Source organism: Emydura macquarii, unplaced genomic scaffold, assembly GCF_026122565.2.
Source record: "Emydura macquarii macquarii isolate MOO-44397 ecotype Brisbane River unplaced genomic scaffold, CSIRO-AGI_Emac_v2 contig_1300, whole genome shotgun sequence".
NCBI lineage: Eukaryota > Metazoa > Chordata > Testudines > Chelidae > Emydura > Emydura macquarii.
In genome coordinates, this window is record NW_027131437.1 from 1,747,294 (window position 1) to 1,770,864 (window position 23,571).

Sequence of the window (23,571 nt, forward strand, 5' to 3'; positions counted from 1 at the left end):
TTCCAGAGGGGGGTCCCCACCCAGAGTCCTGGCGAAAGGGGCAGGGGAGTCGACAGGGCGAGGCTGGCCTCAGGCGTCAGTCCTGGCGCTGGCATCCGGCGGGGGCTCTTCTCCAGCTGCTGCAGGCAGAGGCTGCACCACAATGGGCGTCTGGGTCTCTGAGGGGCGACAGGCTCAGTGAGGGGCAGGGCACGCAGGGGCATGACCCTCTGCCACCGTGGGATCCCCCCACCCAGCCCCAGCAGGCAGAGGGGATGGGCGCTCAGGGCACCGGCAGCAAACCCACGCAGAGGCCGCGGGAGCCCCGGAGCAGGGAGCAGACCTAGCAGCACCAATGGCGGCTGTGGGTGAAGACGGAGGGGCACCACCAGCCCGGGCTGGGGTGGCAGGGGCAGGGTGGGGGGACAAGGCAGCACTGAGGCATCTGGCAGGCAGGGCTGACACTGCTCAGCCTGTGAAATACAAATGCAGCCATCACCCCCTGCAACACTGCAGCCCCCCTTCCCACACAGCCCCCCCAAAGTCTGACCCTTCCTGCTGTCACCCTGCAGGAACCTGGGGACCCCCCCCAATGCCCAGCTCTGGCTCCCTCCAGCTCTGCTGACACAGTGTCACAGCCCCGCCAGGCCCTGTGTACGGCAGACGTCAAGGCCCAAAACGGCTGCTGCAACCATCCAGCCCGCGGCCTCCCTCAGGGCCACGGCTCCCCCCGCGCCGCACAGCTCACCTTCCCCAGTGCGCGCAGGGTGGTGTGAACTAGCAGGGGGTCAGGCCGAAGGATGCCCTCCCCCACTCCTGGCCCCAGCCGCTCTCACCCAGGGGACCGTGAAAGGGCCGGGAGGGCACTGCCTGCCAGCCGGCTGTGACGAGGCAGGAACTTTCTGCGATGTTCTTATGAATGCCATGCTTGGCGGAGACTTACTGGCTGAGGGGTGCAGCAAGGTTAAACGCTCCGGGGACAGAGCAGGAGGGGGTCACGGTCTGCGGGCGTGCTAAGGCCAGGCTGACACCGCCCCAGCTCAGTGGAGGATCCAGCCGGACAACGGGAGAAGCCCGAGGACCGAACCAGAGACAGTGAAATGGGAAGCTCCGGCGCAGGGCTCTGCGGGAGGAGAACCGTGGGCCAGGGGTGACCCGAGGCTGGGACGGGAGCTGGGGCTGCCTGGCAGGGAGCGGAAGCGGCTCGGCTGGCAGACTGCGCCGGCGTGGCCAGCTGGGCTGTGTCTGCACAGGCTCCCCCACATCGTGAGTAGGTCTCTCACCCTTCGCTTCTCCGGGCCGACTTAAGGGCGCCCCACACCCAGAGCCCTGCTCTGGTCAGATGGGCTGCCCGGCGTCGCTGCCAACGCTGGCGGGTGCAGGGTCCCTGCACAGCGGGCGAGTCTCCCAGGACTTGCTGGGCAGAGCTGCGGGGTGAGGCAGGAGGGCTGGAGCCTGGCGCTCAGTCTCGGAGGGGGTGAGGCTGTGTGGGCGACCCACGGAAGGAGAATGGGACCCCGGGGGGTCTGGCTCACTGGAGGGTTTCCTCCAAGGGGCTGCCTAAAAGCCAGGAGATGCCACAAATCCTGTGGGTCTGTGGGCACTAGAGTGGCAGGGCAGAGGTGTGGGGCGTCAGCCAGCCTCCTTGGCCAAAGCCAAAAGGCATGGCACCCATGCCCAACCCCTGCTGCCTACGCAGCTGTGAGCTGCCACGCCTGCCTCCCTCCACGCCTGCCTGGGGGCCCGGTGACACATGCGAGCTGTGGCAATGCAGGGCCAGAGCTACCTGCCCCTGGGGGTGGGGGGGTGGGACAATTGGCTGGTGCTGGGCTCTCCTGCTGGCCACTGGAAGCACCGTCACTGGGCCAGGGGAGGGAGGGCTCAGCCCCACCCCTCAAGGCAAGGTCCCTCCCGAGTGCAGCTGGGAGGAGCAAGAGCAGGACTGGGCCGGGCTGGGCCAGGCCAGCCCAGGCCAGGCGGGGAAGCAGTGTAGGCCCCAGGTCACTCAGCTCCGCCCCCCTGGCGCCAGGATCCCAGCCAGCGCCTGCCCTGCCCTGCCCTGCCCCGCAGCTTCCCCTCACGTGCCAGCAGCCCCCAACACCAGGCCCAGGCCCCTGCTCCCACGTGGCTGCCATGCCTCACCCTGCACAGGGCAGGAGAGCACAACCCACCAGAGCTCCTGCACTGCCCCGCCCGGCCTGGCCCGGCCCTTCTGCAGGCACCTGGCACAGGCTGCCCACACACCACTGACCCCCAGCCAGGCGGGGCTCTCAGGCTGTTGGCGAGACCCTGACCAGGCAGTGGGAGTGACAGCTGCCAGGTCCCACCGCGACCGCAGGCCACATGCTCCAGTAGGCAGCACAGCCTCCCTGCACCGCACCGGGCAGCCGTGGCAGGGCACAGGAGAGACCTGCCCAGCATTCACAGCGAGCCGAGGCAGAGCCGAGACCCTGCCGATGCCCAGTTCTGCTCTCACTTTTCCTGTCCCCCCTCAGGCACAGGCAACGTGCCTCCCCCTCTCCTGTCCCACCCCCAGCTACCCTTTGCCAGCCGGGCTCCGCCTCCCAGCGGGTTTCCCTGCTTTCCCCAGGGTGCGCGATGCTCAGACTACGGGCATGCCAGGGTCTGAGCTGGGTCAGGTCCAGCTCAGCTCCCCTCTGGCGGCAGGAGCACGGTGCAAGGCAACTCCTCCTCCTCACCTTCAGCCTCAGCTTGGATCTGTGCCTCCAGGTCCTCAGGGTTGACATACTTGTAGGAGTCCTCGTCCTCCGGTGGGTGGCACTTCCCGCAGCAGAAGCAGCAGCAGCAACAGCAGCAGCAGCAGGTGCAGATGCCACAGCACATGGCCAAGGCCTGCATGGAAGGGAGCCCGCAGATCAGAGAAATGTAGGGGCATAAGGGACCTCGAGAGGTCATCTAGTCCACACCCCTGCACCGAGGGAGGACGGACTATTGCCTAGACCATCCCTGGCAGACATCTGTCTAACCTGTTCTTAAAAACCTCCAATGACAGATTCCACAGCCTCCAGAGGCCATTTATTCCAGTGTGTAACTACCCTGACTGCGAGGACGTCTTTCCTAATGTCTGATCTAACCCACCCTTGCTGCAATTGAAGCCCATTGCTTCTTCGGTGATTAAGGAAAACAATTTACCACCCTCCTCTTTATAACCACCTTTCCTGTACTTGAAGACTTATGTTCTCCCTCACTGATCTTCGCCAGACTCAATCTTCCCTCAGAGGCCATGTTTTCTAGACCTGGGCTGCTCTTCTCTGGACTTTCTCCAGTTTGTCCACATCGCTCCTGAAGTCTGGCGCCCAGAACTGGACACGCACTCCAGATGGGCCTTATCCGTGTGGAGTAGAGCAGAAGAATGACTTGCTTACGACACTCCTGCTGACAGCCCAGAACGGTGCTCCGTTTTCTTTGACCCCTTTCCACAGTTCTCTTTCCTAGGCAGTTGTTTCCCATTTTGTACGTGTGCAACTGATTGTTCCTCCCTACGTGGAGTGCGTACATCTGTCCTAATCGAATTCCATCCTATTTACTGCAAACCATTGCTCCCGTTTGTCAGCCTCACTTAGGATTCTAATCCTGTCTTCCAAAACACTTGCAACGCCCCCCACCTCATCCACAAACTTCATACCTATGCTCTCTATACCATTACCTCAATCATTTATGGGGACAATGAATAGAACCAGCCCCAGGACAGATCCCTGCAGAACCCCACTTGATATCCCCTTCCAGCTAGACTGAACTATTCACTACTACTAAGGACGGTTTTCCCACCAGTTGTGCATCCACCACGCAGTAGTTTCATCTAGGTTACATTTCCTACGTTAGTTTAGGAGAATGTTACAGAATCCTAGCAGATGAGGGTTGGCAGAGACCCCAGGAGGTATCTAGTCCAACCCCCTGCTCAGAGCAGGACCAACCCCAACTAAACCATCCCAGCCAGGGCTTTGTCAAGCCAGGCCTTAAAAACCTCTAAAGATGGAGATTCCACCACCTCCCTAGGTAACCCATTCCAGTGCTTCACCATCCTCCTACGGGAAAAGCTTTTCCTAATATCCAACCTAGACCTCCCCAACTGCAACTTGAGACCGTTGCTCCTTGTTCTGTCATCTGCCACCACTGAGAACAGCCTAGCTCCATCTTCCCTGGAACCCCCTTTCAGGTAGTTAAAGGCTGCTATCGAACCCCCCTCATTCTTCTCTTCTGCAGACTAAACAAGCCCAGTTTCCTTAGCCTCTCCTCATAAGTCCTGTGCTCCAGCCCCCTCATCATTTTGGTTGCCCTCCGCTGCACTCTCTCCAACTTCTCCACATCCTTTTTGTAGTGGGGGGCCCAAAACTGGACACAATACTCCAAATGCAGCCTCACCACTGCTGAATAGAGGGGAACAATCACTTCCTGTGACCTGCTGGCAATGCTCCTACTAATGCAGCCCAATGCCATTAATATGCCCAATATGTCACTTGAGACAGTATCAGAAGCCTTACTGAAGGATGACTGCCTGCTCTGTTCATTCCCTCTGAAGCACTGGCACTGGCCACTGTCGGACCATTGGGCTGACCCAGTGTGGCCGTTCTTATCTTTCCAGGTACTGAAGTTAAGCTGACTGGTCTGTAATTCCCTGAATTGTCCTTATTCCCCTTTTCAGAGACAGGTGCTATATTTGCCATTTTCCAGTCCTCCGGGATCTCTCCTGTCCTCCATGAGCTCTCAGAGATAATCACTAATGGCCCAGACATTTCTTTAGCCAACTCAAGCAGTCTAGGATGTATTTCATCAACCCCTGCCTACCTGAAGACTCCTAACCTGTCTATCTTGTAAGGGCATGTCTAGGTCGATTTACAGCCACGTTACCCTCCTTCTGTTGGTGCTGCGCATCCAGGAATGCTTCCATTGACTCAAGAGGGGCATGGTGGGGGACTGAGAGCCAGGGATCTCAGCTCCACGCAGCTCCCTGCTGGGAGCCCAGCAGCTCCCCAGATTTCTTGCCTCCCTGCTCCAAGCCGGCAGCAAGAGGGAAGCTGCCCAGGGCTTCTCACCTTCAGCAGGGAGATCCATGCCTGGAGCAGGGACCCCAGGGGCAACAGGGACCCCAGGGGCAACAGGGACCCCAGGGGCAACAGGGACCCCAGGGGCAACAGGGACCCCAGCAAGGAATGGGAAGCCTGGGTGGCAGCCTGGCTTGGAGTGGAGACCATGCCTAACTCTTAACTTGTTCTTTCCCTATTGGGGCCTCAGACCCCACCCCATTTACACGGACGTTCAGACCCCACCCCATTTACACGGACGTTCAGACCCCACCCCATTTACACGGACGTCCCCTTTGCTCAGACCCCACCCCATTTACACGGACGTTCAGACGAGTGTGAACTCCTACCTCTGCCATGATGGATGGCTCAGGGCCTGCGCACTGCACCCGGCCCATTCGGGGCAGCTCAGAGCCCAGGAGACCTCTCCCGCTTACTCCACCTGGAAGCCTCAGCCCCACAGCTGGAGTGGCTTCCCAATGGAGAGCTCAGTGCTGGGGCGCCGCCGTGGCCTCTCAGCGGGAGCCCTAGAAGCACAGAGGGCGGGGCGGAGGGGCTGTGCCAGGCAGGCAGCGAGGGAGCAGGTGCCTACCTTGAACCACCATTTGGACATGAGGAAGTAGTACTTGACGCTCTCCTCGCCGAACTGCTCAGCCACGTAGAGCCCCATGGAGCCGTACTCATCGTAGATGCGCCGCTTGTTCTCGTCGTTCAGCGTCGCGTTGGCGTTGTTGATCTCCTTGAACTTCTCCACCGCCTCGGGATTATCCGGGTTCTTGTCCGGGTGGTACTTCAGGGCCAGCTTCCTGCGCAGTGCAGGGGAACGGCAGGGCTGAAGAGACGTCCCAAGGAGGCACACATCCTCCCCCGCACACCTCCCCAGATCTCGGCAGAGAGAATCCTCCCTTCCTTTTCACTGGGGCTGGGAGACCCTGGACCGCATGGTATGATTCTGTCCCATGCTGGGGAGCAGGAGCGCCTTTGGGACAGCATGGCGTCCCCCCACCCCCGACACCCCCATCCTTGCAGTCCCAGGGTGTGGATTCCTCTCCAGACACAGGGTCAGAGCCTGGGAGAGCACGCAGCCAGCACGTGCATGAAGGCAAGCTCCGCAGCAACGCCACTTGGCTGCATGGGCTCCGTCCCAGAGAGTTACAGGAAGATCTCCCAGGGGTTCAGCAGCAGAGGAGCAGCCACAAGGGGCCCATGTGAGAGGCCGAGTCACTGGGCCCAGTAGACGGGCTTAGGATGACCAGATGTCCCAATTTTATAGGGACAGCCACGTTATTTGGGGCTTTTTCTTATATAGGCGTCTATTACCCCCCACCCCATCCCAACTTGTCACACTTGCTAGCTGGTCACCCTCGGTGGGCTCCCTACCTGTATGCCTTCTTGATCTCCTCTGAAGAAGCCCCCTTCTCCAGGCCCAGGACTCTGTACAAACTCTCCCCAGCCCGGGACATTTTCCGCTGGGGTCGGCTGTGATCCGCCATGTTGTTCTGTATTGAAGGGGAGGAGGGGGGTGTAAGTCTGCAGCCCCCACGGTAAGTCACCATGGTGCACGAGAGCAGCACCCAAGGGGCGATGCCCACACCTTGCAAACTGCAGCCAAGACTCTGTGGGGCAGAGCGGGCCCAGCAGGACTGGCAAGCCCAAGGGGAGCTGGGAGCAGGGCCAGGCAGCCAGCTATTCCAGAGCGAGCAGCGCGGCCTGTGCGGCCCAGGATCCTGTCACCCACTGCAGGGCCATCTCATCACGGGAATCCAGGCAGGCGGCCACATGTGCTGGGCAGCAGAGCACAACTGAGCCCTGCCACCCAGCTGCCCTGGAGAAGCAGCAAGGGGAGATGGGGGTCCCGGCCCATGACAGGGCCTGCATCGCAGAGCTCCCTGGGGGATGATGGATCCTATGCAGAAGCCAGCTCTCCAGGAGAGGCCATGAACGGGCTTCCCACGCTGCAGCCAGCGCTCACAATAGGGAATGGCAGATTTCCAGCAGGCCCCGCATGCAGCACCTGCCCGGGGCTCCCTCCTGCGGCTCCCTTCACACCAAATCTCCCCCCCCGCAGGTGCACCAGGCCCCACGCAGCCCCAGGCACTGGAGACATGGCCACATCAATGCCAGGTGCAGCAAAGCACACAAGCCCCTTGGGCACCCAGCAGCTTGGGGTGAGCCTGCCCCTGATGAGACTCTCGGACCACGGGAGCGGTGTCCTCTGGGCAGGCCCAGCTCACCGCAGGCCGGCCCCCTGCAGCCATTGCTCTGCCTCCCCTTTGCCAACGGCCGGCAGCACCCCCTCCTGTCCGCTAAGGAGGCACACACCATTCCCAGCCAGGCAGGCCCGGGGAGGGGGGCTGAGCCCACCGACTCCTGAGACGCTGAGGAGATGCTTCTCCCCAGACAGACACCCCCAAACCTGCGCGTGCCTTGTCAGAGCTCCGGGGAGCTCCCCAAGAAGCAGCAGTCGCACTCCAGGCATCTCACCCGGCAAGCTCCCCAAGAAGGACGCGGGCTCAGCCACAGGACAGGGCCCAGGACACAGCACCTTCCAAGGCAAGCGCTGGGGATCTGGGCTCACCCAGTAGCAGGAATGAGGAAGTGAGACAAGACAGGGCAGGAAGGAACTGGCCAGACAGGGCCAGGAGAGAGCCCAGCAACCAGCCCACCCAGGGAGGGGGCAAGGACAGGCAGCCCAGCACCCTGGAGGCTGGGTGCTTCACAGGGAGTGGAGAGGACAGGAAACCGGCGAGCCAGCCGTCCCCTGGCACCCAGCGTGTGGCTAGCCACGGTTACTCTTCGCCCGGGGGAGAGTGAGGGGGACGCCCCAGGTCACCGGGACTATCAGGCCAGGGGCTCGGCTCAGCTCCCTGCCACTCGCCGGCCCTATGCGCCACCCCCTCCCGTCCCAGCCCCACAGCGAGGGGGCAGCGGGGAGCCGCCGAACGCAGACCAGGGCGGAGCAGCACCAGCCCTGCGGAAGCGGCCGGCTCCGGGACACTGAGAAAGCGCCTCGCCACGCAGCGCCGGCGGAGAGACTCTGCGCCCGCCCGGGGCCGGGCCGGTGCCCGCTGAGCTCCGGCTACGAGGTCCCGCGGGAGGTGGAGGGGGTCGGGGACCCGCCCGGGGCAGGCGGGGCCGACACGCGCGGGGCGGAGCGGGCTCTGGACTTTCACCGGCGACGTCGCCTGGCAGCTCGCAGGGCCCCGCGCCCAGCTCGGCCCCGGACCCGGCCCCGGGGCGCGCTGCTCGTCCGGCCGGGAGCGCTGCGGGCCGCTCTGCGACGCCGGCCCAGCCTCCGCCGGGGACGGGCAGCGAGGAGGGGACGCGACGGGACGGGAGCGGCGCAGCGCCCGCGGCCGGCGGGAGCCCCGGGCAGGCCCGAGCCAGGGCGGCCCCGAGCACTCGCCGCAGGCGGGCCCCGGCCGGGCCGTTCGCAGCTGGCAGCGCCGGGCACCAGCCCAGACACGGCCCCGGCCCGGCCCGGCCCGGGAGGGGGAGGGGGAGACCAGACCAGACCAGGCCCGGCCCGGCCCGGCCCCGCCACTCACCGGCGGCTCAGTCCCGAGTCCGACGCGCCGGCAGAGCCGGGCCAGAACCTACCGCGACAGACGCATGCGCAGGTGACTCCCGCCGCTCTAGGCATGCGCAACCTGAGCCCCGCGCAGGCGCCTTGAGCCCCGAGCCCCCCGCGCAGGCGCCGAAGATCCGCCCGCTCCCCCGGCCCCGCCCCGCGGCACGGAAGGAAAGAAGGAGGCGGGGCGCGGCGGTCCATGCAGAGCCTTTATTGACCGTACAAGCCCCGCCCACGCCCGGCGCTGCACGTGCCCGGCCGCGGCCCCCCGCGCCCAGCCCGCCCGGAGAAAGGCCCTGCCCCGCTGCAGGCGGGTCCCGCTGCCCGGGGCAGGGTGAGCCCGAGCCGCCCCCGTGCCGTGTGCCGGCGGGGCGGAGCTGCCGAGACGCAGGGAGCCCCTGGCCGCGCTGCGCCCCGCTCCCGGGGGGCTGGGGCAGACGCCGGGTCGCCGCCAGGCCGAGGGAGCCGGCACCGCCCGGCCCACGCTGGGGCAGCGGTCCCGGCTCCGGCCCCGGCCCGCCCCAGACTGCTCGGGGCTCCACGCCCCGCGGCCCTGCCCCCAGTGCCGGGCTGCGGAGCACGGGGCGGTGACCGCCGCAGGCGGAGCGAGCCAGGGCTCCTCTCTCCCCTATCATCCGTTCCGGGGCCCTGAGGGTTTTTCAAGTAGCGGGCACCCCGCGCCAGCCCGCCGGGGGAGCAACTGCTCCGAGCAAAGCCGATTACAACGGCAAAGCCAGCCCCACCTCCGTACACCCCCCGGGGGGCCAATCCCCTCCTGCCCGGGGGGACCAGGAGAGGGTCCTGGCTCTCCATCCCTGCCCGCAGGAGAACCTGACACTCCCCCTCCACCCCCCAGCAGTGTTTGCCCAGCATGCGCACACAGCAGGCCACACGCAGGCTCAGCCCTGCACACACTGGAGGGTGCTGCTGGGCAATTTCCAAACGCCCACCTGCCCAACGGTGCAGGGTCCGGAGGGAAGCAGCGTCCCATTTAGTCACACAGGGCCCTGTGAGGCCGGCAAGGAGAGGAGGCCATCCTGCTGGGGGAGGATGGCAGGCAGGGACCATCCTGTGAGGTGGGGAGGAGGCAGCGGGTGCAAGGCTGGCTGGCAGGCAGGCGGGGGGTGGAGGACAGCGTGCAAGGTGGGGAGGCCAGCTCAGTAGTCCGTGCTCTCGCTCTCACACCAGGCTGAGGGGGCGTCAGTCCCAAAGTACCTGTCTCCAAAGTTACCTAGACACAAAAGGAAGACGGTAAGGCAACCAACAGCAGCGACACCCACCTGCGGCACCACGCCCCATCATGCCAGCCCCCAGAGGTAGCCTCAGGAGAATCGAACCGTGGCCTCACTCAGTCCCCCCAGGGTCTGTATTCCCAACCCAGCCCTGCCTGGGGCACAGTACCTAGGAGGAGAGCTGCATAGGGGCTGGTCTGAGGCAGCCACGGAGCGGGGCTCCTGCAGCAAGGTGTGGGTGCCACGCCAGCCTGTTCCCCCCCTTACCGATGCCGGGGATGATGTGGAATTCCTCATTGACCTTCTTGTCCACAGCGGTGGTGATGATGCGGACATGGGGGAAGGCATAGGCCACGGAGTGAACCCCCATCTCCGCCATCAGCAGGGACAGCAGGAAGATCTTCTCCTCATGGACATCATGATCCTGCAGCACAGACAGTGGTGAGCCGTCCAGCCCCATCGCGAAATGCCCCATGTTCTCAGAGCTGCTTCCCTGCTAGACACCACACCCACCAAGCCCATGCTCCCCAGGCAACCCACCCCAATTCCCAGAGGGTGGGGACGGTCCAGGAGACTCACCAGGAGGACGCGCACAGCCATCATGGCTGCAGCCCCCGTGGACACGGTGCTGTCCATCAGGATGACATAGTCTTCGCTGATCTCCTTGGGGAGCCGCAGATAGTGAAGCTGAAGAGAGGGGAGACAGGGCTCATGGAAGGAGCCTAGTGCGACACCTTGGGTCCACCCCCCGCAGCCCTTTGGGCAGCCCTCACCAGTGGAGCAGGGTGCCTGCTGCAAGAACAAGGGCTCTGGGGACGTTGGTGGCAGAGGGGAAAGGCTGGGTGGATGGGTGCTGATGGGTGCAGAGAAGAGGCGGACAGGGCGCGCTCACCTCGGGCTCCCCTGTGTCATGGTTGGTCTGGATCAGGATCTTGCCCAGTCGAATGTCTTTGCAGACGGCAGTGAGAGCCTGCTCCATGGTCTCCCCTGCCCGCAGGATGGACACACCTGTGATCTGGGGGCAGGGCCAAGACAGCATCCAGCTTAGATGGGACAGGGCAGCAACCCACACAGCGAAGCAGCCGCCTCCCGGATCTCAGATCCCCGACCAAGGCAGCTCTTCCCTCCCTGCACCCCATCTCCCACACTGGAGCAGCAACCCCCACTGCCTCCTGCCCCCTCCTGCAGCACGAGAGGGTGTTGTCTGTCTAGGACACTTCTCCGGCCCCCATCAGCACGGTATCCAAGAGCCTCGCCCTCTTCTCCCAGTGCTGCCTTGCTGCACAGACCGGGGGGAACTGACCTCGCAGAGGCTAAGGGACTGGCCCAGGGTCACACAGGAAGTCTGTGCAGAGCTGAGAATGGAACCCAGCTCTCCCAAGGCCCAGGACTGGAATGGCCACTGGGCCACCTTTCCTCTCAGCGTTCTGGGGGGATTTGCCCCAACCATCTCCAGGGAGATGCTGGCCAGTCTCACCCGCTGCCTGTGGAACCGCTTCCCTTCATACACAGTCCCCTGAGGCGTCTCCACTGTCACGGGCTGCAGGAGAAGAGAGGGTAATTAACGTGGGGAGCAGACCCTGAGCCAGGCTGCAGCACAGCGAAGGCACAAACGCACATAGCAAAGGGCAGGGCCTGTGCCATGAATGACAGGAGAGGGGTGGGTCAGCAGGGAAGGGGTGGGGCCAGTACAGTGAGTGGCAGGCAGGAAGGGCGGGGCCTGTACAGTGAGTGGCAGGCAGGAGGGGTGGATCACCTACTTTGAGTGGCAGGAAGGAGAGGGCATGTTCAATCAGCAGCCTCATCAGGCGCTTGGAGTAGAAGATGAACTCGTCCCTGGTTGTGTCCTTGTTCCTGTTGGAGAAGGGACACAAAGATGACAGCAGAGTGCAGGACCTGGGGCCCCTGCTCCCCAGCACCATAATCCCGGGTGAAGGCACCCCAATTCCAGCCCCAGCCCAGTGCAGAGGAGCCTGAGGAGAGGACGGGGGCAGAGAGAGGAGGCATGTTGGGGAGAATATTTTGTCACTCCCCATGGTGAGCAAGGTTCTCCCAGACGGCCAAGGTGGATCCATGCACCTGCAGCACCAGGGGCCTCTTACCTCTCGCCCATGGGAGTTCCAGGGCATAGAGGGGGCCTGGCCATAACTGCCTTCTGGGCAAAATAATGGAACAGCTCATATGGGCCTCAATTAATACAGAATTAAAAGGAGAGTAATATAATGAGGGCCAGTCAATGTGGGGATTTATGGGAAATAGAGCCAATCTTTCTGAGGAGGTTACAAGTTAGTTGATAAAGGTAAGAATGGTGATGTTATAGTCTTAGACTTCTGTAAGGCATTTGACTAGGTACCATGAGACTTTAAGTTACTAAAATGATACAAATTCGAAACGGCACACATTGAACGGATTAAAATCTGGCTAATTGACAGGTCTCACAATGTAACTTTAAACAGGGCATCATCATCAAGGGGGTGTTTCTAGTGAAGTCCCACAGGGATCGGTTCTTGGGCCCTATGCTATTTAACATTTTTATCAGTGACCTGAAAGGAAACAAAATCAACACTGATAACGATGGGGGGAGTGGTAAATAATGAAGAGAACAGGCCACAAAGAGAGAGATCCGGATCGCTTGGTAAGCTGGGCACAAGCAAACAATGTGTCTTTTAATATGGTTCAATGCCAATAGATTGATCTAGGAACAAAGAGTGCACGCCGTACTCACAGGATAGGGGACTCTATCCTGAAGCAGTGACTTTGGGAAAGATTTGGGGGGTGGGGTGGGGAGGGTAATCAGCTGAACATGAGCTCCCAGTGTGACACTGGGGCCGAAAGGGCTAATGTGATCCATGGATGCATAAACGGGGAATCTCGAGTAGGAGTCGAGAGGTTATTTTACCTCTGGTTTTGGCACTGATGTGACCGCAGCTGGAATCCTGAGTCCAGTTCAGGTGTCCAGAATTCAAGAAGGACGTTGATAAATTGGAGAGGTGTCAGAGAAGAGCCACAAGAAGGATTAAAAGTTTAGAAAAAATGCCATACAGCAAGACACTCAAGGAGCTCAACCTATTTAGTTTAGCAAAGGGAAGGTTAAGGGGTGATTTGATCACAGTCCGTAAGTAACTACATGGGGAACAAATATTGACAATGGACTCATCAGTCTAGCAGAGAAAGGTCTAATATGATCCAATAACTGGATGCTGAAGCTAGACAAAGTTGGACTGGAAATAGGGTGTAATTTCTTAAATAGCGTAATTACCCACTGAAACAATTTACCAAGGTGTGTGGTGACTTCTCCATCACTGACCATTTCAATTCAAGATTGGAGGTTTTTGAAAGAGATCTGTTCTGGTTCAAACAGGAATTAATCGAGGGACGTTCAATGGCCTGTGTTCTACAGGAGGTCACAGAAGATGGTCTCAATGGTCCCTTCTGGCCTTGGAATCTACTAATCCATGAGCAGCAGAAGATTTAGCAGAACGGAAGAGCCAGGACTGCTCTTCCCAACTGGGCACAGATCCAGGAGCCAAGTCGAGGGCGCAGTGCTGCGTAAAGGGGAGCACAGATCTCTGGCCTGGACATTGCACAGCCAAACCAGGCTGGCTTGGGCCCAGCTCAGAACAGTCATGTACACACAGCCTGGGCCATCCAGATGGCCACATCCCAGCATCCTCCAGTCTGGGGAGCTGCTGGATAGGTGTGACTCTCGAGAGGAGAACTGGGGTTCTTTGAGGTGTGCGTCACTATGAGTGCTGCACCACAGCATGCGCATGTGCCCATGCACTTTGGATTGGAGACTTGAATCAGTGGTGGCCACGGGTCCGTGCCTGCACCCCAGATGTCCTTGTGTCCCAGTGCAAGGGTATACTGGGAAGGACGGACCCGCCGCCACCATTTCCTTCTCAATTATGAAGCCCAAAGAGACTCCACTGCAGAGGGAAAGAAGGGTGGGAGGTGGTGCACCCATAGGGACAAATCATCTCAAAGAACTCTGGTTGCTGTACAGGTAAGTAATCTCTCCTTCTTCAAGTACACATCCCTATGGGACAGCACTGTAGGAGACTCCCACACAGCGTCTCAATGTGGGGGGGTGCTCAGGTGATGAATCCAGCACAGATCTGAGAACACCACCATTGAAGGCCATATCTGTCCTGAGAACAAGCGTGACAGCGTGGTGCTTGGAGAACATGTGAACAGGGGATCTGGTTGGGAGAGCTTGAACCGGCTGGCTTAGGAGAGTCTCGTGAGACGGGTTTCTGAAGAGGTACAGGATGCAATTGGGTGGAATATCCTGTTGAAACCACCTCCAAGATCCACTTGTCCAAAAGATAGTCCCCAAAGGGAGTAGGGAGGCTGGTTTTGCACACACAGATCCAGAGAAGGGATCTTCAACCAACATGTCAAAATGGCTGTTTGGAGGAAGCTGCAGACTGGAATGTTACCACTGAGGAGAGCCCCTTCTTGTGAGGGCTGGACCTCTCTCTGGGGGGTTTTGTTAGTCTCGTTTAGGTCTGGTCTTGAAAGGGTCAGGAATGCTGAGCAGTCTGTGATTTGCTAAACCGTCTCTTTGTGGCAGATGTGCAGATCTCGAGGGATTGCAGAGTTGCCCTGGAGTGAGCTGTTGATGTCACCACTGAAGCGCTTGAGCCCTTCGAAAGGAAGGTCCTCCACCATGTACTGTACCACCCGGGGGAGCCAGAGGAATGTAGCCAGGAGGTTCAACATGAGGCTGTGTCCGCAGCATCAAGAGAAGCTTGAAGAGAAGCCTTTGCGATCCTTTGGCCTTCCAAGATGAGGGCTTGAACCTGTTCCTTTTAGTCTTGTGGTAGGTGGTCAATAAAACGTGAACATTTGGCATAGTTTGTGAAATCATATTTTCCTTTCACGGCCTGATAGTTCATGACCCTAAACTGGAGAGCAGCTAATGAGCAGCAATTTCAGCCCAGCAGGACCAGTCGCTTGAGCACTTTATCTGAAGGAGTCAATCTGGAGCAGGGTTTGTCGACCACGTCCACTACCAAGGAGTTTGGGGTAGGACGGAAGAAAGAAGTGTCCCAGCCCTTTGGTCAATATATATTATTTTTTGTTTGCCCTCTTCCAGGTGGGCAGGATGGTAGCAGGTGTGTGCCACATGGCACAGGCTGCTGACAGTAAAGCCTCATTAATAGGAAAGGGAACCCAGCCTGGGGCAGGGTGGAGTGCAAAGTGTCCAGGAGGGAGTGCTGAGTTTCCTGGATTTCCTCCAAAGGGATCTGAAATGATTCCACTTTCCTTTTCATCAGGACTGGAAAAGCCTGGAAATCATCTGTTGGGGTAGAACTGCCTCATCAGGGGAGGACGACTTGTTGGAAAGGGATGTTTCCTCCTCAACCACTAGCTCCTGTTCCTCCTGGGAAGGAGATTCCTGCGGTACTGATGGCTGCTGGTCGGGATGGGGCTTCTTATGGGAAGGTAGCTATGATACTGGTCACAATGCGGAGCTATGGGTTCCAGAAAGCCCACTGCCGTGGTGTGTACAGAAGGAGTGGGACCGCAAGGGGTCCCTGTTGGGGATAACAAGCGCCTGCTGGGTTCTGCAAGAAACGCCTGCACAGAGGGCAGAAAGAAGGTAGAGTTTTGGGCAGAAATGTCACAATATGAGGAGGGATCCTCTCCCATGATCAGTGGAGGAGCTGGAAGCATCGACAGCAGGGACTGAAGAGGGGCTGGCCGTTAGGTCAGTGCCAGTGGTTGAGATTTGGTGCTGGGGTGCACATAACTGATGGGAACTCGGGCTCTGAAGTGTGACAGTATCAGGGGAAACCCTCTTGGCACCCCTTAAAAGAGGAGATCCAGGCTCTTCTGTAACTAGAAGCTCTTCACAGAACTGGAACCTGGATGGTGCCTCTTCTGTGAAGGCAGAGGTCCACAGGAACCTGGAAAGGCACTGGGGACAGTGCACAGGTTCAGTCCATGTGCTTTACATCAGTTCTCAAACTTATCTGATCGTGTCCCCTTTCTTTGTGTCTGGAGTAGTTTACACCCCCTCCCCGGCCACACAATGACATATACCAATAAAGAAAAACCAACATGCAACTCTCAGTAAACATGAACAGCAGCAAGGCATTGATTGAAACAGAGTGCACGATCCACTGTAATAAGAGCAAAAGCAAAACTGCCCTGGTGATCGACGCTTGCAATTAATGTGCACACCGCGTCATAGCAAACGGGTTAAAGTACAGATGGCAACGACTCTATATAATGCTACACAAGCGTAACAGAGATCCGGCCAAATGCAGAGCGCCAGCTGAGGACCTGATCTGCCTGGAGGGATCAGCTTGGCTAGTTATTCATAGCGGTGAGTAAAATGTGCGCAGGAAGTTTTTTTTCCTAAAGCACCTCATGCCCCCCATGGGGGGCCCACCTCCCAGTTTGAGAACCTCTGCTCTACATACACGCCAGCGGAGGAGGGTGGCTCCAGAGAGGGTGCAGAGGTTTGGCCAATGCAGTTCTTGTGGCTCCGACCCTGGAGGGCAGTACCAGAGCATGGGGTGAAGAAGGCTTCGTAGAAGAGTCCCTGTTCTTGGAGAGCTCTGCTGCCAGTACGGAGAATCGTGCAGCTTCGGGTGCTTCTCGGCATGGGACATATCAGAAGTCTTCTCGGCAGGTACCATAATCTTGGGACCAGGGTGCACAAAAGCCTCAGCAATATCCACGCTCGGACGTGATCTTTCTGTTTCCTAGCCTCAGAAGTTACTTCTCCTTCCTGTGGAGACTCTCGGGAAAATTGGGTTTCTTCTTTTGAGAATGTTTCATTTCTGAAGCAGCCCCATGGTGTTTGCTCAGCAAGGCTGACGTCACTGATGTTGTCTGAATGACTGATGCCGACGCAGGGAGGTGGAAAGGGTCAGACCCCGCAGGAGTAGATTCAATCTATCTTCTTTCAGTTTGCAAGATCTGCTCTTAAACTCAAGCAGGCCTTGCACTTACATGGGACGTGGGACTCCCTGAGGCAGCTGGAATGCCTGTCACACTGTGGGGGAAAGACCTGTGGCAGATCTGGCAGGGTTTGAAACCCTTGGTCTTTGGCATGACCTGAGCAAAGAGGGCACAGAAAAAACAGCGGCCGAAGATAAGGCAGCCCTGGCCACAAAGAAAAGGGGCTGAAGGGGGAGCCGCCTCCCCAAAACACACTGCACTAAACTGCACTAAAACGAATTGAAAAGCTAATATAATAGAACAAGAACAAAATACTAAGGAAAGGTGGTAGAGAAACTGGCAGCAGACATTGCGGATGACACTAAGCTGGGGGGAGTGGTAGATACCCTGGAAGGTAGGGATAGGATACAGAGTGACCTAAACAAACTGGAGGATTGGGCCAAAAGAAATCTAATGAGTTTCAACAAAAAAAAGTGCAGAGTCCTCCACTTAGGAAGGAAGAATCCCATGCACAGCTATAGACTGGGGACTGACAGGCTAGGCAGCAATTCTGCAGAAAAGGACCTGGGGGTAACAGTGGATAAAAAGCTGGATGTGAGTCAGCAGTGTGCCCTGGTTGTCAAGAAGGCTAATAGCATATTGGGCTGCATTAGGAGGGGCATTGCCAGCAGGTCACGGGAAGTGATTATTCCCCTCTATTTGGCATTGGTGAGGCCGCATTTGGAGTATTGTGTCCAGTTTTGGGCCCCCCACTACAAAAAGGATGTGGACAAGTTGGAGAGAGTCCAGCGGAGGGCAACAAAAATGATGAGGGGGCTGGAGCACAGGACTTATGAGGAGAGGCTGAGGGAACTGGGCTTGTTTAGTCTGCAAAAGAGAAGAATGAGGGGGGATTTGATAGCAGCCTTTAACTACCTGAAAGGAGGTTCCAGGGAGGATGGAGCTAGGCTGTTCTCGGTGGTTGTAGATGACAGAACAAGGAGCAACGGTCTCAAGTTGCAGGGTGGGAGGTCTAGGTTGGACATTAGGAAAAAGTTTTTACTAGGAGGGTGGTGAAGCACTGGAATGGGTTACCTAGGGAGGTGGTGGAATCTCCATCCTTAGAGGTTTTTAAGCTGAGGCTTGACAAAGCCCTGGCTGGGATGATATAGCTGAAGTTAGTCCTGCTTTGAGCAGGGGGTTGGACTAGATGACCTCCTGAGGTCCCTTCCAATTCTAATATTCTATGATTCTATGATTGCGAGGGTCCGACTTGCACCAGCAGCAGCAAGGAGGAACTGGAGTGGTGGTGGCCCCGTCCATCCCTCCCAACATGCCCTCACATCACAGTACAAAGGTGCACAGGGTGGGGCAGACACTGCTGACAAATCTCCAATCAAGGTGCGGACACACCCTATGGTGGAGCACCTACAGGGCCTCAAGAACATCCTGCTACAGCCCTGGCGCAGTGGGCTAGTGCGGTGACAGGCAGATGACTGAGCTGCCAGAGATGGAAGCCAGAGACCACCCTAGAGAGGAACTGGGGTGAGGACTCAGGCCATTCATCTGGATGGACGGCAGCTCAGCCCAGGCCTGGATGCAAGAGCCAGGAGGGTGACACAGAGACAAACCGACCAGGTCTGAATGGGACCCTGTGAGCTGGCCCTTAGGAAGGGAGAGGTCGGGTGAGCCGGTGCTGGCAGCCGGAGTGCCCTAGCGCAGGGACAATTATTTTTTTGTCAAGGTCTACATTTCTTAGTCAGGATATAGTCAAGGTCCAGAATCCAGAGAAAGTGTGTTTAAAATGGTCCATGGTCTGGATTTGGCCTGTATTGGCCTATTGCTTGCCCCTGCCCTACAGTCCAGACACCAAGGACAGCGGAGCCCTGAGGTGCCCAGGCAGTCACTCCTGCAACCCCCAGGAAGAAAAGGCCCCGCCCATAGACGCTGCTGGCTAGTGGATCTGAACTCATGCTTCTCCCACGAGCAAGGGCTGTGCATGCTGCATCCTGATGCCGTGCCCCGTGTGGATCTGCTTCCCAGCCACCGCCACGTCCCCTGACAGTGCCCTGCTGCCAGGTGTGCCAGCCATCGCCGGCCCAACGGCACACTGGTTGGGCTAGTCTAGGGTAACCAGAGGCCAGCCCTGTCCCCATTCCCCCCTTGCCACTTGCCCACCTCCCGGGCCTGAGACTTCTGATGGTGACGTTTCCGTGCCTGTTGGCTGGACAATGGGCTGTAGGGACCAGTCCTGCCTTCGAGGGTGTCTCTAGCTCCTTCCTCCTCTATTGAGGGGCTGGGCGATGAGGCTCTGGTTATCCCAGAGGAGCCCAACCAATGTGCCACTGGCCCTGGGCACAGCTGGCAGCCCCAGCAGCAGGAACCTGTCACCCGCGTCTCAGGGGGCAGGACAGGGGCCAGCCAGGCCTGCTTCTTGGCACGTGAGAAAGAGTTCCGAGGATGAGCAGAGCCACCTGGGAACAGGGCCAGGTACCAGTCAGGTGCCTGCCTCCTGCTGACCTGTCAGGAGAGACTCTGGGACGGAACGGACCCTGCCAGCCTCACTGCCCAGCCCCAGCAAGGACCCTGCCCCTAAGCCCAGGACTGGGACTAGAAAAGCCTCTGCAGAGGCCAAGGACCAGAGTGGGACCTGTGAGAAAGTGGGCATTTTCTGTAATATTTTAATGAATGCTATGTGTGCCTCAGTTTCCCCTGTATTTTGCATGGCTGCCAGGGACAGAGCAGGACTAACGCTGCTCTCAGGGCAGGCTGGGAGACGTAGGTATGAATGAAGTTCAGCTGTCTGAGCCGGGAGGGGTCACTGAAAAGGACTGGCCAAAGCCGACACATAGCACTGAAAAACCCAAGAAGGCAATGGCAAGCCAATCCCCAGGACACTGACACCAGGCAACCAGGGTCCCAGGGGCAGCCGGATTTCCCCACTTCTCAGCAGGGAAGCTGAGCAACATCAGCTCCAGAACAAAGGATTTGGAAGGTGTGAGGTGGGGGGAAAGAGCAGGTGGCTGGAAGGAGTCAAGGCTCTCACGGAAGCTGACCACGGTCAGAGACAGACAGAGAGAGCTTCACCAATGGAGGTCACTACAGCTTGGCTGGGCGCTGGGCTGGCCAGAAGGGACGTGGGCCTTCCTTTAACCCTTCAGCTCTGTGCTAACCTCGGGCCAGCCTGTGCTGTGTGCATACACCCGACTGTCTGAAAACGCTGCAATGCCAGGCGAGGAGCGTCCGTCCCTGGGGAGTGGGCAGCCTCCGCCAGCTGGCTATGTCAGGTGCCCGCTGGGCAGAGCTCACGGGGTGAAGCGGGGGCTGCAGGCCCAGAGGGCCAGGCTCAGGAAGCAGTGAGGCAGCGTGGCTCACCCTGGAGGAAGAGTCAGAGTCCTCGGGGGTCTGGCCCTCCAAGAGACTGTTCCAAAGCTGGGGGCGTAGCACTGTACCTGTGGGTCAATGACAGACCAGCAGCCCTGTCCCACTTGGTGAACTGGGAGCAGAGAGGGAGCCAGGGCCCCAGCCTGAATCAGGGTAGATTGGACTCCCTCTAGCAAAGGGAAACAGGGCAATAGGAAGCCCATGTTAGAAAGTCTTCATCAACCACACCTCCAGGCTGGGGGGGCCTGATCTGAAACATACCTAGCTGTGAGTGAGCTACTGGAAAAGCATGAAGGGAAACTGAGGCAGAGTGACTGCAATGCCACACTAGACCACACAGGAGCACTCTGCAGGACTACACCCTGGACTAGGCCAGCCCCCCTGGGGGAAAGAGCAGGAGGGAGGGGAGTGGAGGAGAGGCTGGCCCCCCGGGGAAGAGAGCAGGGGACGGAGGGGACATTCAGTACCTGATAATGGTGTGCATGCCGCGCACCTGGGGCGTGCTCTCGAGGACACTCAGCGACTTGGGAAGCGGCTGCCCTTGGTGGGCAGAGGCCAGGGCCGCTCTGCAGAGACAAACAAGTGAGTGTGACCTAGCAGCCCTCTGCCCGGCATTTGCACACGCATGCACGCGCCTGCCACCCAGTCCATCAGCACCACATGCAGGAAAGTGGAGGTGGCCCCGCCAAGGCCAGAGACTCAGCTCTGCGCCACGTTAACCACCCCGCGGGGGACTCCCGTGGGCACGTGTGTGTCTGATGCCTGCATGGCAGCTCCTTCCACCAGGGGCAGCCAGGCCATCTCATGCCCTGCTCCCCGGGCTCCCTTCCGACAGAGGGCCTGGAACCCCACCTCCCCCGGAACCAGCAGCATGGGGGAGGCGCGTGGACATAGCCTCACACATGCCAAGGAGGCTCCAGCCCGCCTCGAAGGAGCTGACTACCAACGGCAGGGAAGCTGCAGCAGCCAGGGTGGTGGCACAGGCTTGCCCCGCCCACCGGGGCCCCCAGCACGTCCTTATTACTCAAGCAAGTTTTGACCTAGCTAAATGAAGACTAGCTTAGATGGAAACCGGCTCAGGTGCATTCACATGTGCTGCAATCCCACCTCCCGGCTGTGACAAGGGAATTGTAGTATTTGTTACGAAGCCTAGCTGCGCCTCAGTTTCCTTTGTACGTTGCTTTGTTACTCACGGGGGGAAGCAGGAATCAAGCTGGCCCTGAAGCAGACTAACACACACAGCTGGGAGTCACCCCCGTCTGGGTGAAATTAAACAGTCATCAAGGAGCCAGCTAAACTCCACCCGAGACAAGGCAAGCTCCGGTGACTCCTGGATTGACACTCTTAGCTGGGAAGCTGAGAGGAGACCCCAGCTCCAGAACAAAGGACTGGGAGGTGAGAGATGGGGCTGGCTTCCAGAGGAAGCTCTCACACCTGGGAACTGACCGAGGTCAGACTTGGGGCTGGTCTATGCTCAAAACACTAGAGCTGAGCCGCTGCAGCCGTTCAGTGTGGACACTACCCATGCCAAAGATCCACCTCCCTGAGTAGTAGCTAGGTCAATGGAAGAATTCTCCTGTCCACCCAGCACTGTCTATACGGGGTCTTAGATCAGCTTAACTACGCCGCTCCAGGGTGCGGATTGTTCAGATCCCCTAGGCAACGTAGTTAAACTGACCGAATTTAGAGCAGGCCTGAGCGCGCGAGGCGAGCAAATCCAGTTCTCTGCAGCTTGGCTGGGCTCTGCACTGAGCGGATGGTCTATGCCAGCAGCTCCCAACCTGTGGTCCGCAGACTCCCGGTGGTCCGCGAGGCTACCACAGGGGGTCCGCGGAAAAGAAAAACAAGAACATCCTCACTAAGGAAATGCACAATTTCAAATCAAACTAGTAGCACGCGGTGGTCCGCAAAATGCTGGGCGGTTGAAAAGGGGTCCGCACTCTCGAAAGGCTGGGAACCGCGGGTCTCTGCGTCAACCTTCCTCTCTCTGTGCCAACGCAAGGACGGCCTATGCTGGCTCGCAGGTGACTAGTAAACCCAAGTGCTTCAAAAGCTGCTGGAGCCTCCCTGTGAACACCTGGCGAGGTGCATTACTCCCTGCCAGGCTCAGTGGACTTGCTAACCACAGCAGGAGGCTGGAGCCCAGAGGCTCAGATCCAGGAAGGAAGAGTGAGACCCCTTGCAGTCAGGCACACAGAAGGGTTCCTCCAAAGAGACTGTTCCAAAGCTGGGGGTCCCTGAACCTGCTGGGTACCCCCTCCCGGGCACAGCTGCTTGCACGGCTGCTGGGCAGTTGGAAACCCATGAATGGTGTCTCTTGCTGGAGGAAGCGGGAAGCAGCCTGCCCAATGCTCCCAACTGTGCAGGCCACAAGCTCACGCAGTGTGGGGGTGCTTGGCTTTGCTGCCTCCCAGCTCCATCGGGGCAGGGCTGGCAGCTACCAAGCTGGGCTGCAAGGAACTGCCCCACTGGACTACCTGCCCCTTCCCCCTGGTGGCCAGAGCCCTCCCCCCACCGCAGGGAGCCTAGCGTGAGCCAGGTGCATGTAAGGCAGGTCCTGCCTCGCAGAGGGTGAGAAGCCCTGCAGCACAGAGCCAAGAGGCTGCGGAGGCCTGGAGCCCAGCTGGGGTGACAGCAGCAGCCCCACAGGTCACACACACACAGCACTGAGGGAGGTCAGCAAGCCGCCGTTCTGCACCGCTCCGGGGGGCTGCAGCTCAGGGTTCAGAGACAGACAAAGCAAGTCACCATCCAAAGAGACACCCCCCAAGCCAAGCAACACACACAGAGCGGCTAGCGTGGCAGGGAAGGAACAGAGACAAACTGTCCTCACATATCCCAGCGCAGCTTCCTCTGGTGCAGACGCCGCGGGCCGACAGGGACAAGGGAGGGCACAACAGGGGGACAAGAGAGAGACAAACGGGCATTAGAGGGCAGCAGCAGCTTTCTGCTATGGACCCTGGGTGCTGGGGGGGAAGGGGGCCTAGGAGGGGAGAAGCAGCTGGGCCCCAGCCCCAGCGAGAGCAGGGAGCTGCCCAAAGCACCTGGAGGAGAGAAGCAGCCCAGCACAGCCCCAGCCCCAGCCCCACCTACCTGCAGGGATGGAGGGGGGGAGTGGAGCTGCCAGCCCCGGCAGGTGCCCGTGGAGGCCTGTTCTCTGCCTTGGCTTTGCTTTGCAAACCCCAGCAGCGGCAGCAGCGTCTGCGCAGAGCGCGCCCAGCAGCAATGCTGTTTAGCTGGCAGCCCCCTGCGTGGGAGTGTGGAACGGGCCTATGGCTGCTGCCCCTTCCAGTCACCCTCTGGAGGAGCCAAGCGAGCTCCCCCAGCATGGAGCTGCCCCCAGCGACTCAGCAGCACAGCCTGGCCCGTGTCCTGAGCAGAGCAGGCGAGGAGAGGAGAGGGGCCAGACCTGCCCCACAGGCCGCTTCGCTGCCCAAGAGGAGGCCAGCAGAAGAGGCAGGGCACA

The 23,571-nt window shown here is 59.4% G+C and overlaps 2 protein-coding genes and 1 long non-coding RNA gene across 8 annotated transcripts in view; 1 reads left to right on the top strand and 2 right to left on the bottom strand.

Annotated features, from left to right (window-relative positions):
- Window positions 1–10,209, bottom strand: DNAJC5G (DnaJ heat shock protein family (Hsp40) member C5 gamma). Of its 4 annotated transcripts, XM_067550529.1 has the most exons (6): window positions 10,092–10,209; window positions 9,808–9,823; window positions 6,402–6,520; window positions 5,614–5,827; window positions 2,679–2,832; window positions 1–158 (listed from the first exon to the last, which is right to left on the bottom strand). In XM_067550529.1, the coding sequence occupies exons 3-6, from the start codon at window positions 6,512–6,514 to the stop codon at window positions 70–72; spliced, it is 570 nt and encodes a 189-aa protein (XP_067406630.1). In that variant the 5' UTR covers window positions 6,515–6,520; window positions 9,808–9,823; window positions 10,092–10,209; the 3' UTR covers window positions 1–69. The 4 variants fall into 4 exon arrangements, with proteins under 4 accessions (XP_067406630.1, XP_067406628.1, XP_067406629.1 ...); XM_067550527.1 differs by lacking the exons at window positions 9,808–9,823; window positions 10,092–10,209 and adding an exon at window positions 8,622–9,227; XM_067550528.1 differs by lacking the exons at window positions 9,808–9,823; window positions 10,092–10,209 and adding an exon at window positions 8,570–8,739.
- Window positions 8,011–14,677, top strand: LOC137154736 (uncharacterized). Of its 2 annotated transcripts, none has more exons than XR_010920289.1 (3): window positions 8,011–8,107; window positions 10,140–10,265; window positions 14,401–14,677. It is a non-coding gene; the product is annotated as an uncharacterized lncRNA (long non-coding RNA). The 2 variants fall into 2 exon arrangements; XR_010920288.1 differs by lacking the exon at window positions 8,011–8,107 and adding an exon at window positions 8,261–8,641.
- LOC137154734 (uridine-cytidine kinase-like 1) overlaps window positions 9,231–23,571 on the bottom strand; it is a 19,622-nt gene continuing 5,281 nt past the window's right edge. The window contains exons 8-15 of one of the 2 annotated variants that reach the window (XM_067550524.1): window positions 22,939–22,958; window positions 20,573–20,671; window positions 11,585–11,678; window positions 11,302–11,364; window positions 10,717–10,839; window positions 10,404–10,511; window positions 10,092–10,248; window positions 9,231–9,823 (exon numbers count right to left, since the gene is read on the bottom strand). In XM_067550524.1, the coding sequence (XP_067406625.1) occupies window positions 9,750–9,823; window positions 10,092–10,248; window positions 10,404–10,511; window positions 10,717–10,839; window positions 11,302–11,364; window positions 11,585–11,678; window positions 20,573–20,671; window positions 22,939–22,958 (738 nt within the window). In that variant the 3' untranslated portion in view covers window positions 9,231–9,749. The remainder of the gene's footprint in view (window positions 9,824–10,091; window positions 10,249–10,403; window positions 10,512–10,716; window positions 10,840–11,301; window positions 11,365–11,584; window positions 11,679–20,572; window positions 20,672–22,938; window positions 22,959–23,571) is intronic. The other variant, XM_067550526.1, reaches the window with a different exon arrangement.

Excerpts from the sequence above, each read along its gene's own strand:
- DNAJC5G (XM_067550527.1), bottom strand. The coding sequence starts at position 9,227 with ATGATAGGGGAGAGAGGAGCCCTGGCTCGCTCCGCCTGCGGCGGTCAC. Across the intron at positions 5,828-6,401 it reads GAGATCAAGAAGGCATACAG|GAAGCTGGCCCTGAAGTACC; the intron begins GTAGGGAGCCCA and ends TGCACTGCGCAG. Across the intron at positions 2,833-5,613 it reads TGTCCAAATGGTGGTTCAAG|GCCTTGGCCATGTGCTGTGG; the intron begins GTAGGCACCTGC and ends CCTTCCATGCAG.